The 11,731-nt window shown below is 44.6% G+C and overlaps 1 protein-coding gene across 1 annotated transcript; it reads left to right on the forward strand.

Annotated features, from left to right (window-relative positions):
• The first annotated feature begins 1,329 nt into the window (after window positions 1-1,329).
• Window positions 1,330-7,473, forward strand: hey2 (hes-related family bHLH transcription factor with YRPW motif 2). Its single transcript, XM_007255409.4, has 5 exons — window positions 1,330-1,495; window positions 1,626-1,704; window positions 1,816-1,899; window positions 3,714-3,795; window positions 5,167-7,473. The coding sequence occupies exons 1-5, from the start codon at window positions 1,413-1,415 to the stop codon at window positions 5,784-5,786; spliced, it is 948 nt and encodes a 315-aa protein (XP_007255471.1). The 5' UTR covers window positions 1,330-1,412; the 3' UTR covers window positions 5,787-7,473.
• The last annotated feature ends 4,258 nt before the right edge of the window (window positions 7,474-11,731 follow it).

Raw genomic sequence — 11,731 nt, forward strand, 5'->3', positions numbered from 1 at the left:
ATGTGGCTTGCTTGTAGATATGGCTCATGGCTCTCTTTTTTTGGATCAACACATATATAAATAATGCCTAATTAGCTGAAGCACTTGAAGAAATAAACAAATTAATCTAAAGGTCACTATGTGACCTCCATCCATTAGTTTTTGTCTGTTTTTATATTTTTGTTTGCTTCTTTTGCTCTGTTCTCATAAGATCCACACACAAATCTGTCACTTCAGGAAGGCAACTACTATATGCACAGATATAATAACAGTTAAATGTTTGGACCCACCTTCTCATTTGATGTTTTTTTTTTTTAAATGAATACTAGTCATCCAGACTATGAACGAACACATAAGGAATCATGTAGTAACTTTAAAGTGTTATACAAACCAAAATACTCAGTGATGCATTTAGGTGCTCTTATCTGGGGTGTTCTTAACTTGTAGTTTCTGAGGCTGGGAACTCTTATCTATTACCTTCCTTTTCTGGTTCGCTCCAGATATAAACTTATTTATCAAAATGATGTTGATAGTCTTTGCGACTGCACTTGAGGGTTTTTTTTATTGATTTACCTTTATTTCTTAAAGTATTTTTTTACTTAGTTGAGTAGGTTTTGCTGTAATAGTGATTAGAACATTACTTAAATAGGGCTATTTGCTGTGTACCAACTCTACTTACCTGCTCTCAAACACATTAAAAAGGCAGAAAATTCAGTTAACTCTTGATAAGATGGCTCTTAATGAGATGAATATCTATCTAAAATGTTAAAACCATGGGAGCATGGGGCTTAGAAATCCATTTCTAAGTCAAGAAAACGAGTTATACATAGTATTCATTAAGGAACATATTAGATTAGTGGGCTGTCCTGAGTTGAAGTATGGGTGGTTCTAAAAGGAAGAGTGGGGGGTCCTAAGATAAGCAGATTAAAAATATAACGTTTCTAGGTAATAAATGAGCCTTTCAGATATTTGGAATCTCTACTTTAAAAAAAAAATACAGTGTAAATTTATAATTGTTCTAAAGTGAGCTCCCAAGTAACAAGTGGGCGTTCAGTGAGCAGGAGGCAGTGGGTCTTTCTGAGGGAGGGTCTAAAATCTTCAAAAATAAGTGGACATTTCTACTTAAATTAAATTAAATTGTAATTCACATACAGGTTTAGAGTGTACATTTATACGCGACCTGGGCGTTTCTTAGTGATAAGTGGGCGTTTCTAATTGTTAGTGGTCCTAGCTAAGCAGTAAGTGGGAGTTACTTGGTCAAGGTAGTAGAAAAAAATAGATGGATCTGAGTGGAGAGGTGGGCGGTCCTAAGTGGAGAGGTGGGCGGTCCCGCGCGCTTCCCCGTGTGCGCGCGCCCGGCGGGGCTCAGAGTGATCGCGCGCGGCGCTGAGTGTGAGAGCTGAAGCTCCGCTGCCGCTCCAAACAGCGGCATCATGAAACGGCCATGCGAGGAGAGCACGAGCGACAGCGAGCTGGACGAGACCATCGACGTGGGCTGTGAGAGCCTGCACTCAGGGTGAGACCCGCTCCCAGTCCAGAGAACTGCTTTATATGGAGTTACAGGTGTTTTACAGTGATGATTAGAGCAGCGGAGTGTCTGTAATGAATGAAACTCACCTGTGTGAATTTCTCCTCCTCTCCTGCAGGCAGAGCAACGGACCCTTCATCAGGTGCGGATCCCCCACCACCACCACCCAGCTGATGGCCAGAAAGAAGCGCAGAGGGGTAAGAGAGTCAGACTGCGCACACACACACATACACACACACACACACACACACTGCTGCATCCTCACTCTGATCATAACCCCGCTCTGCGCCCCTCTGTTCCTCCTGCAGATCATCGAGAAGAGACGCAGAGACAGAATCAACAACAGTTTATCAGAGCTCAGGAGACTCGTGCCCACTGCGTTCGAGAAACAGGTGACTGATTAAACTAAACTAATCTTAACTAATTAAGCCTGTCACTATAACCATTTGTTGGTTATTATTTCTCCCAAATTCCAAATAGAAATATTGTCATTTATAGCATTATTTGCGGAAAATGAAAAGTCATATTCATATTCATAAAGTTTTAAGAGTTCAGAAATCAATATTTATTGGAATAACCCTGGTTTTTAGTCGCAGTTTTCATGCATCTTGGCATGTTCTCTTCCACCAGTCTTACACACTGCTTTTGGATAACTTTATGCCACTCTTGGTGCAAAAATTCAAGCAGTTCAGCTTGGTTTGATGGCTTGAGATCATCTATCCATTCCTCTTGATTATATTCCAGAGGTTTTCAGTTTAGTAAAATAAAAAAAAAAACTCATAATTTTTAAGGGTCTCTTTTTTTCCAGAGCTGTATATTGTTCTAGAAATAACTGCAATAAAATTTGACAGAGTCAAAATATTTTTACATTACTATTAACTACTTTTAATTGATAAAATATTTAGAAATGTTAAACAATGTTGTAATATCCTAAATAATTAAACATAAACAAAGTTGACAAATCAGTTTAGCCATGTTAATTGGCTGTTCTCGTTAACTCAACATAATGGCCAGTATCAAGGTCAGAAAAAATGACTGCAGTTATGTCTGTGTATTGTATGATACGTTTTTTGTAATTGTACATTAGATTGTACATTAAAATTTTATCTGCTCGAATCCTGATTTTACTGTAATACTGTTACAAAACATGGTCTTTTCAGTAAAGTGTGCAATTATACTGAATTATACACAGTTAAAATTTAAATTGAGTTGATAAGAACAGTGATTTAAAAGCATATTCTGTGTGCAAACAACTTTCACTATTAGTTAAAAAAGAGAAAGAAAAACAAATCTGTGCCAACACAAGGGAAAACATCAGCTCTGAAAACTAATCAGCAGTAGTGGGCAGAGTAGTCTAAACCCATACTTAAGTGAAAGTTGTGTTACTTCACTGAAAGAGTGACTCAAGTAGGCCTACAATAAACATCCAGATTGAAAAAATAGCACTTCAAACCACCTACTGAAATACGGAGTTCCCCTATAGAACTGCAGTGGAGCTTCATATCACTGTATCCAGCATCTGACAGTAAATAAAGTAAAGTCTTTTCTTTCTAGTGGCTTCCTTTGGGTTCAAATAAATCACTACAGCAACAGCAACAGCTGAACCAACAGAGCAGAATAAAATAAAGCCCAAAAAACAATGACTTCTTAGTAACCTAAAATCTAATGTAATGTAACTAATCTAATGTAACTTATTAAGAATCTCTCACCTGCTGCATTTGTCTCTGTGTCAAAATACCACAATAAAACTGTGTATAATGAAAACGTAATTTAATATTATAATGTATAATTTTTACCAATATTTGGAAATCACTGATGAATTGGAGGGGAGTTTACACATTTTGGACATTAATTTTCCAAAAAGAAAATAAATAAATTATAACTTAGAATCTTGAACATCAGCATTTATACACAACCATATATAAAAAGAATGAAAAGTTTATTTGTTTATGTATTTACCAACAGATCCATTTATAAAATCAGAATTTATAAATAACTAACTGTAACATTGCAGAAGTTGAATCAAAGTGATTTTAAAATTAATTCAAGAAAAACATGGATTTTGTTCAGTTTTTATTTTACCGTGCATTGGTTATTTAAAGCATTTATATACATTGAATTAAAGTAGTTCAATTGCCTGTGAACAGAGTGTTTAGGTGAAATTAAATGTTTAAATAAATAAACTCAGTTGTGTTGTGTTTCTCAGGGTTCCGCTAAACTAGAGAAAGCTGAAATCCTGCAAATGACGGTGGATCATCTAAAGATGCTCCAGGCCACAGGAGGGAAAGGTAAAGAGCTAATTGGCTTCTCTCTCTTTCTCTCTCTCTCTCTCTTGCTGTGAAACGTGAGCGAGCAGCTTCTTTCTGACTAGATTAAAGGAGTGGAAGTCAATGCTAATGGCAGGCTTGAGCTCGTGGGAAAGCGTTGGCAGGACAAAAGGAGCACTTGACCCCGGGCTTGTGTTTGCTTTCATAAATCCGTGGGCGGGGAGGGGGCCGCATTCACAGGCCGCCCTGCTGGGGGCTTGTTTGGGCTTTCCAGCGAGTGTAAAAATCGGTGCACTGGGGAGACAAAACAAACATACAAACAGGCCGGCACAATCAGAGCCTGTTTAGGTCAAAGCCCCGGGCCCAGTGGGAATCCACTGGTCAGCTCAGGGCTAAGCGCCTCTTCATCTCCATCGGGATCAGCTGTTAGCTTCATTACAGCCTCTGATAGAGGAGCTGTATTTATAGGCATCAGGCATTCATGCTTTAACTACTCTCTCTCTCTTTCCCTCTCTCTCTCTATCTCTCTCTCTCTTTCTATTTCTTCTTTTCTGTGTGGCACCACTTTAAAAAGTATTCAGATGTTCATGAATATGTTAGTAAAAACTACATCAACACAATGTCACCTTTATATACTTATGTCAGTAAATGTTGATGTAATACAGTTCAATTGATTTTGCTGTTAGATGAATTTGTGTTAGGGGTTTGTATCTGTTAGAATTGTGTGCACAGGTTTACATTCTTAATTTGAAGCAATTTTGTACATTTATATTTTTAACATATATAAATTGCCTTCTCTTTTAATTTAGCTTAATTTATTTACAGTTTGTAACTGTTGTAAATAATTGGATTTCAAAACTTGGGTACATTAAATAACAAAAAAAAATTAAACAAACTTTCTGCAGTACACTCTTTAATATTTTCTTTCTGACATATTCTCTCTACCATTCTCCCTTGTTCTCTCATTCACTCTTTCTCACTTGTTCCTTTATTCTCTCCTTGGCTTTCTCTTTCTCATTTCCTTATTCCCTTATTTTATTTTGTTGTCCTCTCATTTACTCCCTCTCCCATTCTCTCACACCCTATAATTTTCTCACATTCACTTTCTTTACTTGTCATTCTTTTTTCCCTGCTCCCTCTGTTTAATTAGCTTTTTATTCTCTCTCTCTCTCTCTCTCTCTCTCTCTCTCTCTCTCTCTCTCTCTCTCTCTCTCTCTCCTCTTCTGTCTCTCATTCTTTAACTTCTTTTTATTATTTTCTTACCCCCCCTCCCTCTCACACATTTTCTCATCCCCCCTCTCTCTCTCTCTCTCTCTCTCTCTCTCAGTTCAGTTCAGGTGAATCACTGTGTTGAGTAGGGTACTGAACATTTCTCTGTCTCTCTTCTTCCAGGCTTTTTCGATGTCCAGTCTTTGGCTATGGACTTCATCAGCATTGGTTTTCGAGAGTGTCTGACGGAAGTGGCGCGGTATTTGAGCTCGGTGGAGGGTCTGGACTCTGCTGACCCTCTCAGAGTCCGGCTCGTTTCTCACCTCAGCAGCTGCGCCTCTCACAGGGAGTCACTCGCACTGTCCCAGCATCAGCACCACCCTCAAGCCCTGCCGCCGCACCCCTGGACCTGGAGCTTCCTGCAGCACAGTGGCCTTCCCTCATCCTCCTCCTCTTCATCGTCATCCTCTTCCACGGACGTCCCTCAGCGACTTTCCTTCACTCACGGTGACTCAGCAGCACTTAGAGCACCACCTGCGGGCTGCGTCCAGCCACTGTCCACCTCCCTCCTTTCACTTTCAGCCACGCTTTCAGCTGCAGCAACACACACCTTCCCCCTGTCCTTCCCTGCAGGATTCCCACTCTTCTCTCCAGCCGTCCCCACCTCCTCTGTGGCCTCCTCGGCCCTCAGCCCCTCCATATCGGCCTCGTCCGCATCCCAGCAGAACAGCTCCACCTCCAGCTCCAGCAGTGCCAACACTAAACCCTACCGGCCGTGGGGAACTGAAGTGGGAGCCTTTTAGAAGTTGGACTTGAACAAAAGGTTAAAAGACTGGACTCTTTTCAGTCTTTGTGGACAAAGGGGAGACTGCTGACTGCTATGGCCATTTTTTTTGTTAATTTTGGACTGTTCAAAGCTCTCGTGTGCTGGGACGTTTTTCACATTTTACAGACACAGGAGAGACTGACTGTTTTAAAGGAGTACTTCAGCATCTTTCAATGAACTCTGTATCTGACACATCTGCATTGTGCTGTTGATCACCACATTCAATGCGTTTCACTCTTTTTAGAAAAGAACAGAAAATGTGTTAACTCAAAACACACTCACAATAAAAGCCATTACCGAAGTCAAATATATAAAACAAAAAAATTAACCCAAAACAGAAATGGTCAAGCTGATACTGCAACTGTTTTACTCTCTTTTGTTGCTTTTTGCAACTTTTGATCACTCCAATAATACAGAAAAAATAGTTCTGGATACTTTTACTTTCCATGGTAGGTGGTATCCACTGTGCTCAGCCTGTGAAATCTCCACCCTCACTGATATCCTTCTGAAAAATCAGTTTTTTTATTTATATTTCTTCATTCATAAAGGCACTTAAACTAAAAGATCTTACAATACTACAGAAAACAACTAATCCCCTAAAGGGAGAAATGGTCAATATATTCATTGGAATGGCTCATTTATGCTCATTTACAGCTTAATTTTCTAAAAGTGCAACAAAATATTTTTGGTATTAATGTTTACTGACTAAAGTCAGGAACCACCCATTGCTTCAATTATTCAAATGATTGAACAGTCAGCACATTTTCTGTCCTTTTTTTTAAAGTATAGAAAATCACAGTTAAATTATTTTTGTACAATCCAGATTTAGCAAGTCAAGCTTAGGGTGAACATAGTAGAAGCATTTCTTTAATGAGCTATTCTGGCCATTTTTCGGCCACTGATATGACCTTTCTACTTTCAAAGTGCCACAATCAGTTTTCCAAGTGCCTGCATGTAAGTGACATCAAAGGGAAAGTGTTGCGAGGAAAGAAACTGTAGGATTTACATTCATACTCATCACACCCATTTGTGCAGGAGACATGAAGATGGTCTGTTTGTTTTTTGTAATGGTATGGCCTCATCACTGTCAATGTGATGTCTGTTGTCTTGTCTTTTGCCCTTGGAGAGACAGTACCTCAATTCTGCTTCAAGCTGACTTTGCTTTGTGCCAGAGGACCACACTGTTTGACGGTGTCCACAGAATTGCTTGACTGCTATTACAAAAATCTGATGTACTCACAAAAATCTGATGTCTTTATGTTGACAAAAACTCAAAGAAACCAAAGGTTCTACAGATAATCGATGAAATGAGGTGTGAATCAGAGTGTGTGTTATAATCTATGAACTAACCACTCAGTCTGTAAATATGTGTAAGGGTGTAACTAGGGTTTATACTGAAGCTAGAGAGCCGTATTATTGGCATGACGATGCACTTCGGTCACTACTGTTTGGAGGGGACGGGCTTCTCTCCATATACGAGAAAACTCACCGTATCTGCAAATTTGAATGCTGTATTTCAGATTTGCCAGTAAATGACACTACTGTATCTTTTTTAATCCCATGTCTTCTCTGTAACATGTAACCAATTTTCTATGCAAAAGCAAAAAAAAAAAAAACAAGCAGATGTGACAGATTAAATTCAATGCTTTTTATTTGAACTCTCATCCCTCGCCCCGTCATTTCTCTCCCTCTCACCACAACACTTCAGTCTGGCCAGTCTGGGAATCTGTTATTGGTGCTGGAGTTGGAGCTTGTTTTTCTGAAACGCAACTTGAGTTCCAGAAACTGTGTGTCGAAGAAAATAATGCGCTCTAATGTGGCTTTTTAAATAACGCAAAAGAAACCAACCAAAAGGGGAACAAAGAAATGCAATAATGCGATCCACTTTGAAATGTTGCAGAGCTGTAAATCAATCTTTAAACGCGATGCCCTTCCCACGTCTTCTTCAGTACACACACCGACCACACTGCATCCAGCTCATTCATTACTGCTGGGAGGCCGAAAACATTAATGTTATGCTGGAATGTGTTGCAGACTAATTCATTTAAATTACTTCATTTAAAAGGGGATGGGGTCAGAGAAAAACTTAGTTTACACAGATTTCCACACAAAAGGGGGACCGTGAACCAAGGCATGTTTGGTGCTTAAAATTTGCTCCTTTAGTGTTGCACTGAGACTACACAACTGATGTAGCTTATGAGTAATGGTAACCTACTTGTATAGCCACTGTGTTACACCTTAGCCCATGTCTGTCTTCTGTTTCTCCCTCGTTTGGTCTCTTGTGCTCCTGCCCCTCTGTTTTCCTGTCAAATGTTTCCCAGCCATGTGCTTGTGTTGTTGTTTTTGTACCTGTCTCCACCCTAGCTCCGCCCCAGCCCTGCCCTAGCTATTAGTGTTCTCACCTGTGTCTTGTCTGTAACCCCGCCCCCTCGTCATCCTAGCCCAGGTGTTTCTCACTCTCCTCATGTATTTAAGCCCGTCTGTTTGAATGTTCAGTGTCGAGTCTTTTGTATTTTGTATCCTTAGTAATCTTTGTATCCGTTGTATCTTTGTATCCTTGCCGTTCGTTTGAATCCTCGTCTTCCGTGCACTCTGATTTTGTGTTCCTAGTTCTAGTTTATCCTTGCCTTGTTTTCTTTGTAGTTTTGTGCGTTACCCGAGTTTTGTTTACTGTTTTATTTTATCTTGTTTGTTTAATAAATAATATATATTGCACTTACGTCCATCCCTCCGTCTCCCGCGTTACATAAGACTCGACCAAAATATGGACGTAGCAAGGTGGCAGGCAACGAGGAGAGCGGACCTCGAGTATCTCCGGTTCCTCGCCGAGCAAATTCGGGGAGATGAACCACTCCCGGCGCCTCTCCTCGGCTTGGAGCTCGTCAGCCCAGCTCCAGTTAAGCTAGCTAGCCTGCTAACTCCACCGCGCTCTCAAGCCCGGCCGGCTTCCAGCTCTCAAGCCCGGCCGGCTTCCAGCTCTCAAGCCCGGCCGGCTTCCAGCTCTCAAGCCCGGCCGGCTTCCAGCTCTCAAGCCCGGCCGGCTTCCAGCTCTCAAGCCCGGCCGGCTTCCAGCTCACAAGCACGGACGGTTTCCAGCTCTACAGTCCGGCCGGCTCCCAGCTCTCAAGCCCGCCCGGCTCCCAGCTCGCAAGCCCTGCCGGCTCCGAGCTCTACAGCCCTGCCGGATTCCAGGTTTCCGACTCCTGCTCCAGAAGCAAGCTCCGGTCCGATTTCCACAGCCTCGCCCACTGCTGAATCTGCGGCTCCAGTCCGGGTCTTGGCGGCAGCCGCACTCTCAGCTCCCGCTGAAGCGGCTTCTTCGCCAGCGGTGCCAGCCGCTTCCAAGCCCGCGGTGGCAGCCGCCTCCACGTCAGCGGTGCCTGCCGCGCTCACGCCAGCAGGACCCACCGCCTCTGTTTCAGCGCTGCCCGCGGCTCCGGCCGCCTCTGTTTCAGTGCTGCCCGCGGCTCCGGCCGCCTCTGACTCTGTGCCCGCGGCTCCGGCCGCCTCTGACTCTGTGCCCGCGGCTCCGGCCGCCTCTGACTCTGTGCCCGCTGCCACCCCAGTTCACGTGCCTGGGCTACCCGCCTCTGCTCCTGTGCCTGCTCCCAGATCACGAGCTCCTAGGATCGCCGCGCCTGCTCAAGCTGCACCCGCCGCGCCTGCTCAAGCTGCACCCGCCGCGCCTGCTCAAGCTGCACCCGCCGCGCCTGCTCAAGCTGCACCCGCCGCACCAGCACCAGCAGCACCCGCCGCTCCAGCCTCAGCTCCAGCTCAAGCACCGGCAGCACCCGCTGCCCCAGCTCAAGCACCGGCAGCACCCGCTGCCCCAGCTCAAGCACCGGCAGCACCCGCTGCCCCAGCTCAAGCACCGGCAGCACCCGCTGCCCCAGCTCAAGCACCGGCAGCACCCGCTGCCCCAGCTCAAGCACCGGCAGCACCCGCTGCCCCAGCTCAAGCACCGGCAGCACCCGCTGCCCCAGCTCAAGCACCGGCAGCACCCGCTGCCCCAGCTCAAGCACCGGCAGCACCCGCTGCCCCAGCTCAAGCACCGGCAGCACCCGCTGCCCCAGCTCAAGCACCGGCAGCACCCGCTGCCCCAGCTCAAGCACCGGCAGCACCCGCTGCCCCAGCTCAAGCACCGGCAGCTCCCGCTGCTACAGCCTCAGCTCCAGCACCGGCAGCTCCCGCTGCTACAGCCTCAGCTCCAGCACCGGCAGCTCCCGCTGCTACAGCCTCAGCTCCAGCACCAGCAGTGCCTGCCACCCATGTGGTACCCACTGCTCCTGACCCTGCACCCGCGGCCCCGTCCGCCTCTGACCCTGTACCCGCTCCCAGAACTTTGTTTGCCCCCAGGCCTGCTCCTAGGCCCCCGGATAGTACCCCTAGCACTGTGCCCAGGCTGGCTCCCCTGACTTTGCCACAGACATTTCCTTGGACATTTGCCAGTCCTGGGCACCCTCCTGTGTTTCTGGTCCCTGTGTCTCTCCCTGTTTCGGTCCCTGTCTCAATTTGTGTCCCTGTACCCATCTCAGTCTCTGTTTCTGTTCCTGTCCCCGTCACTGTGTTTGTGTCCGTCCCTGTAAATGTATTTGTTCCAGTTCCCCTGTCCAGTTTTGTCCAGCCCCCTGTCCAGTCTCAGCCCCGTGTCCAGCCCTGTGTCCGGTCCCCTGTCCAGTCCCAGTCTCCGTTCCCTGTCCAGTCTCAGTCTCCTGTTCGGTCCCCTGTCCAGTCTCTGTCTCCTGTCCAGTCCCCTGTTCAGCCATGTGTCCTGTCCCCGTCCCAGTCTACATTCCAGTCTCCGTCCCATGTCAAGTTCCCTGCCTGGTCTCCGTCTCCTGTCCAGTTTCCATTCCCTGTCCAGTCCTCTGTCCAGTCTCCGTTCGTGTCCCCTGTCCAGTCCCTGTTCCCTCTCTCTCGGCGCCTCTGGTAGTGGCGCCGTTGAGGGGGGGTTATGTTACACCTTAGCCCATGTCTGTCTTCTGTTTCTCCCTCGTTTGGTCTCTTGTGCTCCTGCCCCTCTGTTTTCCTGTCAAATGTTTCCCAGCCATGTGCTTGTGTTGTTGTTTTTGTACCTGTCTCCACCCTAGCTCCGCCCCAGCCCTGCCCTAGCTATTAGTGTTCTCACCTGTGTCTTGTCTGTAACCCCGCCCCCTCGTCATCCTAGCCCAGGTGTTTCTCACTCTCCTCATGTATTTAAGCCCGTCTGTTTGAATGTTCAGTGTCGAGTCTTTTGTATTTTGTATCCTTAGTAATCTTTGTATCCGTTGTATCTTTGTATCCTTGCCGTTCGTTTGAATCCTCGTCTTCCGTGCACTCTGATTTTGTGTTCCTAGTTCTAGTTTATCCTTGCCTTGTTTTCTTTGTAGTTTTGTGCGTTACCCGAGTTTTGTTTACTGTTTTATTTTATCTTGTTTGTTTAATAAATAATATATATTGCACTTACGTCCATCCCTCCGTCTCCCGCGTTACACACTGGTTAGCATCATGCATTCCCTCATTTTTACAAACATTTTTTGCATAGTTCAATAATTCAGATGGAAACGTTTAGAGTCATTCAGGGTTTGGGTTTTTTGTGAAAAGGTTTATTCTATAGAAACATATGTATTTACATTACTGATGATGAATAACATAGTTTTACCATGACTTAAACACAGATATATTCATTTTATTTACTGTCCAAAAGTCTTCATCTATCCATTAGTCTTATATGTCTTAAATGTGAACAAATATGTTTTCCTTGGGGCCTGCATGTAATTCTCATCATGAATGAAAATAATGTGTTTTAGACCAAATCAAAGGTTATCATAAAACAAAAACAGTGCTGTGGGCATGATGCATTATTTCATGTAATGACGGCTTTTTATGCAACTTTTCAGACGTCTAATCCATCCACCAGCAATGTGAACAGTTCTGATTCAG

This window comes from Astyanax mexicanus, chromosome 1, assembly GCF_023375975.1.
Source record: "Astyanax mexicanus isolate ESR-SI-001 chromosome 1, AstMex3_surface, whole genome shotgun sequence".
Classification (NCBI taxonomy): Eukaryota; Metazoa; Chordata; class Actinopteri; order Characiformes; family Acestrorhamphidae; genus Astyanax; species Astyanax mexicanus.

Bases quoted from the DNA above. Each gene is read 5' to 3' on its own strand.
- hey2 (XM_007255409.4), top strand. From the start codon at position 1,413: ATGAAACGGCCATGCGAGGAGAGCACGAGCGACAGCGAGCTGGACGAG. The intron at 1,705-1,815 runs GTAAGAGAGTCA...TTCCTCCTGCAG, and splicing joins CCAGAAAGAAGCGCAGAGGG to ATCATCGAGAAGAGACGCAG. The intron at 1,900-3,713 runs GTGACTGATTAA...TGTGTTTCTCAG, and splicing joins CCACTGCGTTCGAGAAACAG to GGTTCCGCTAAACTAGAGAA.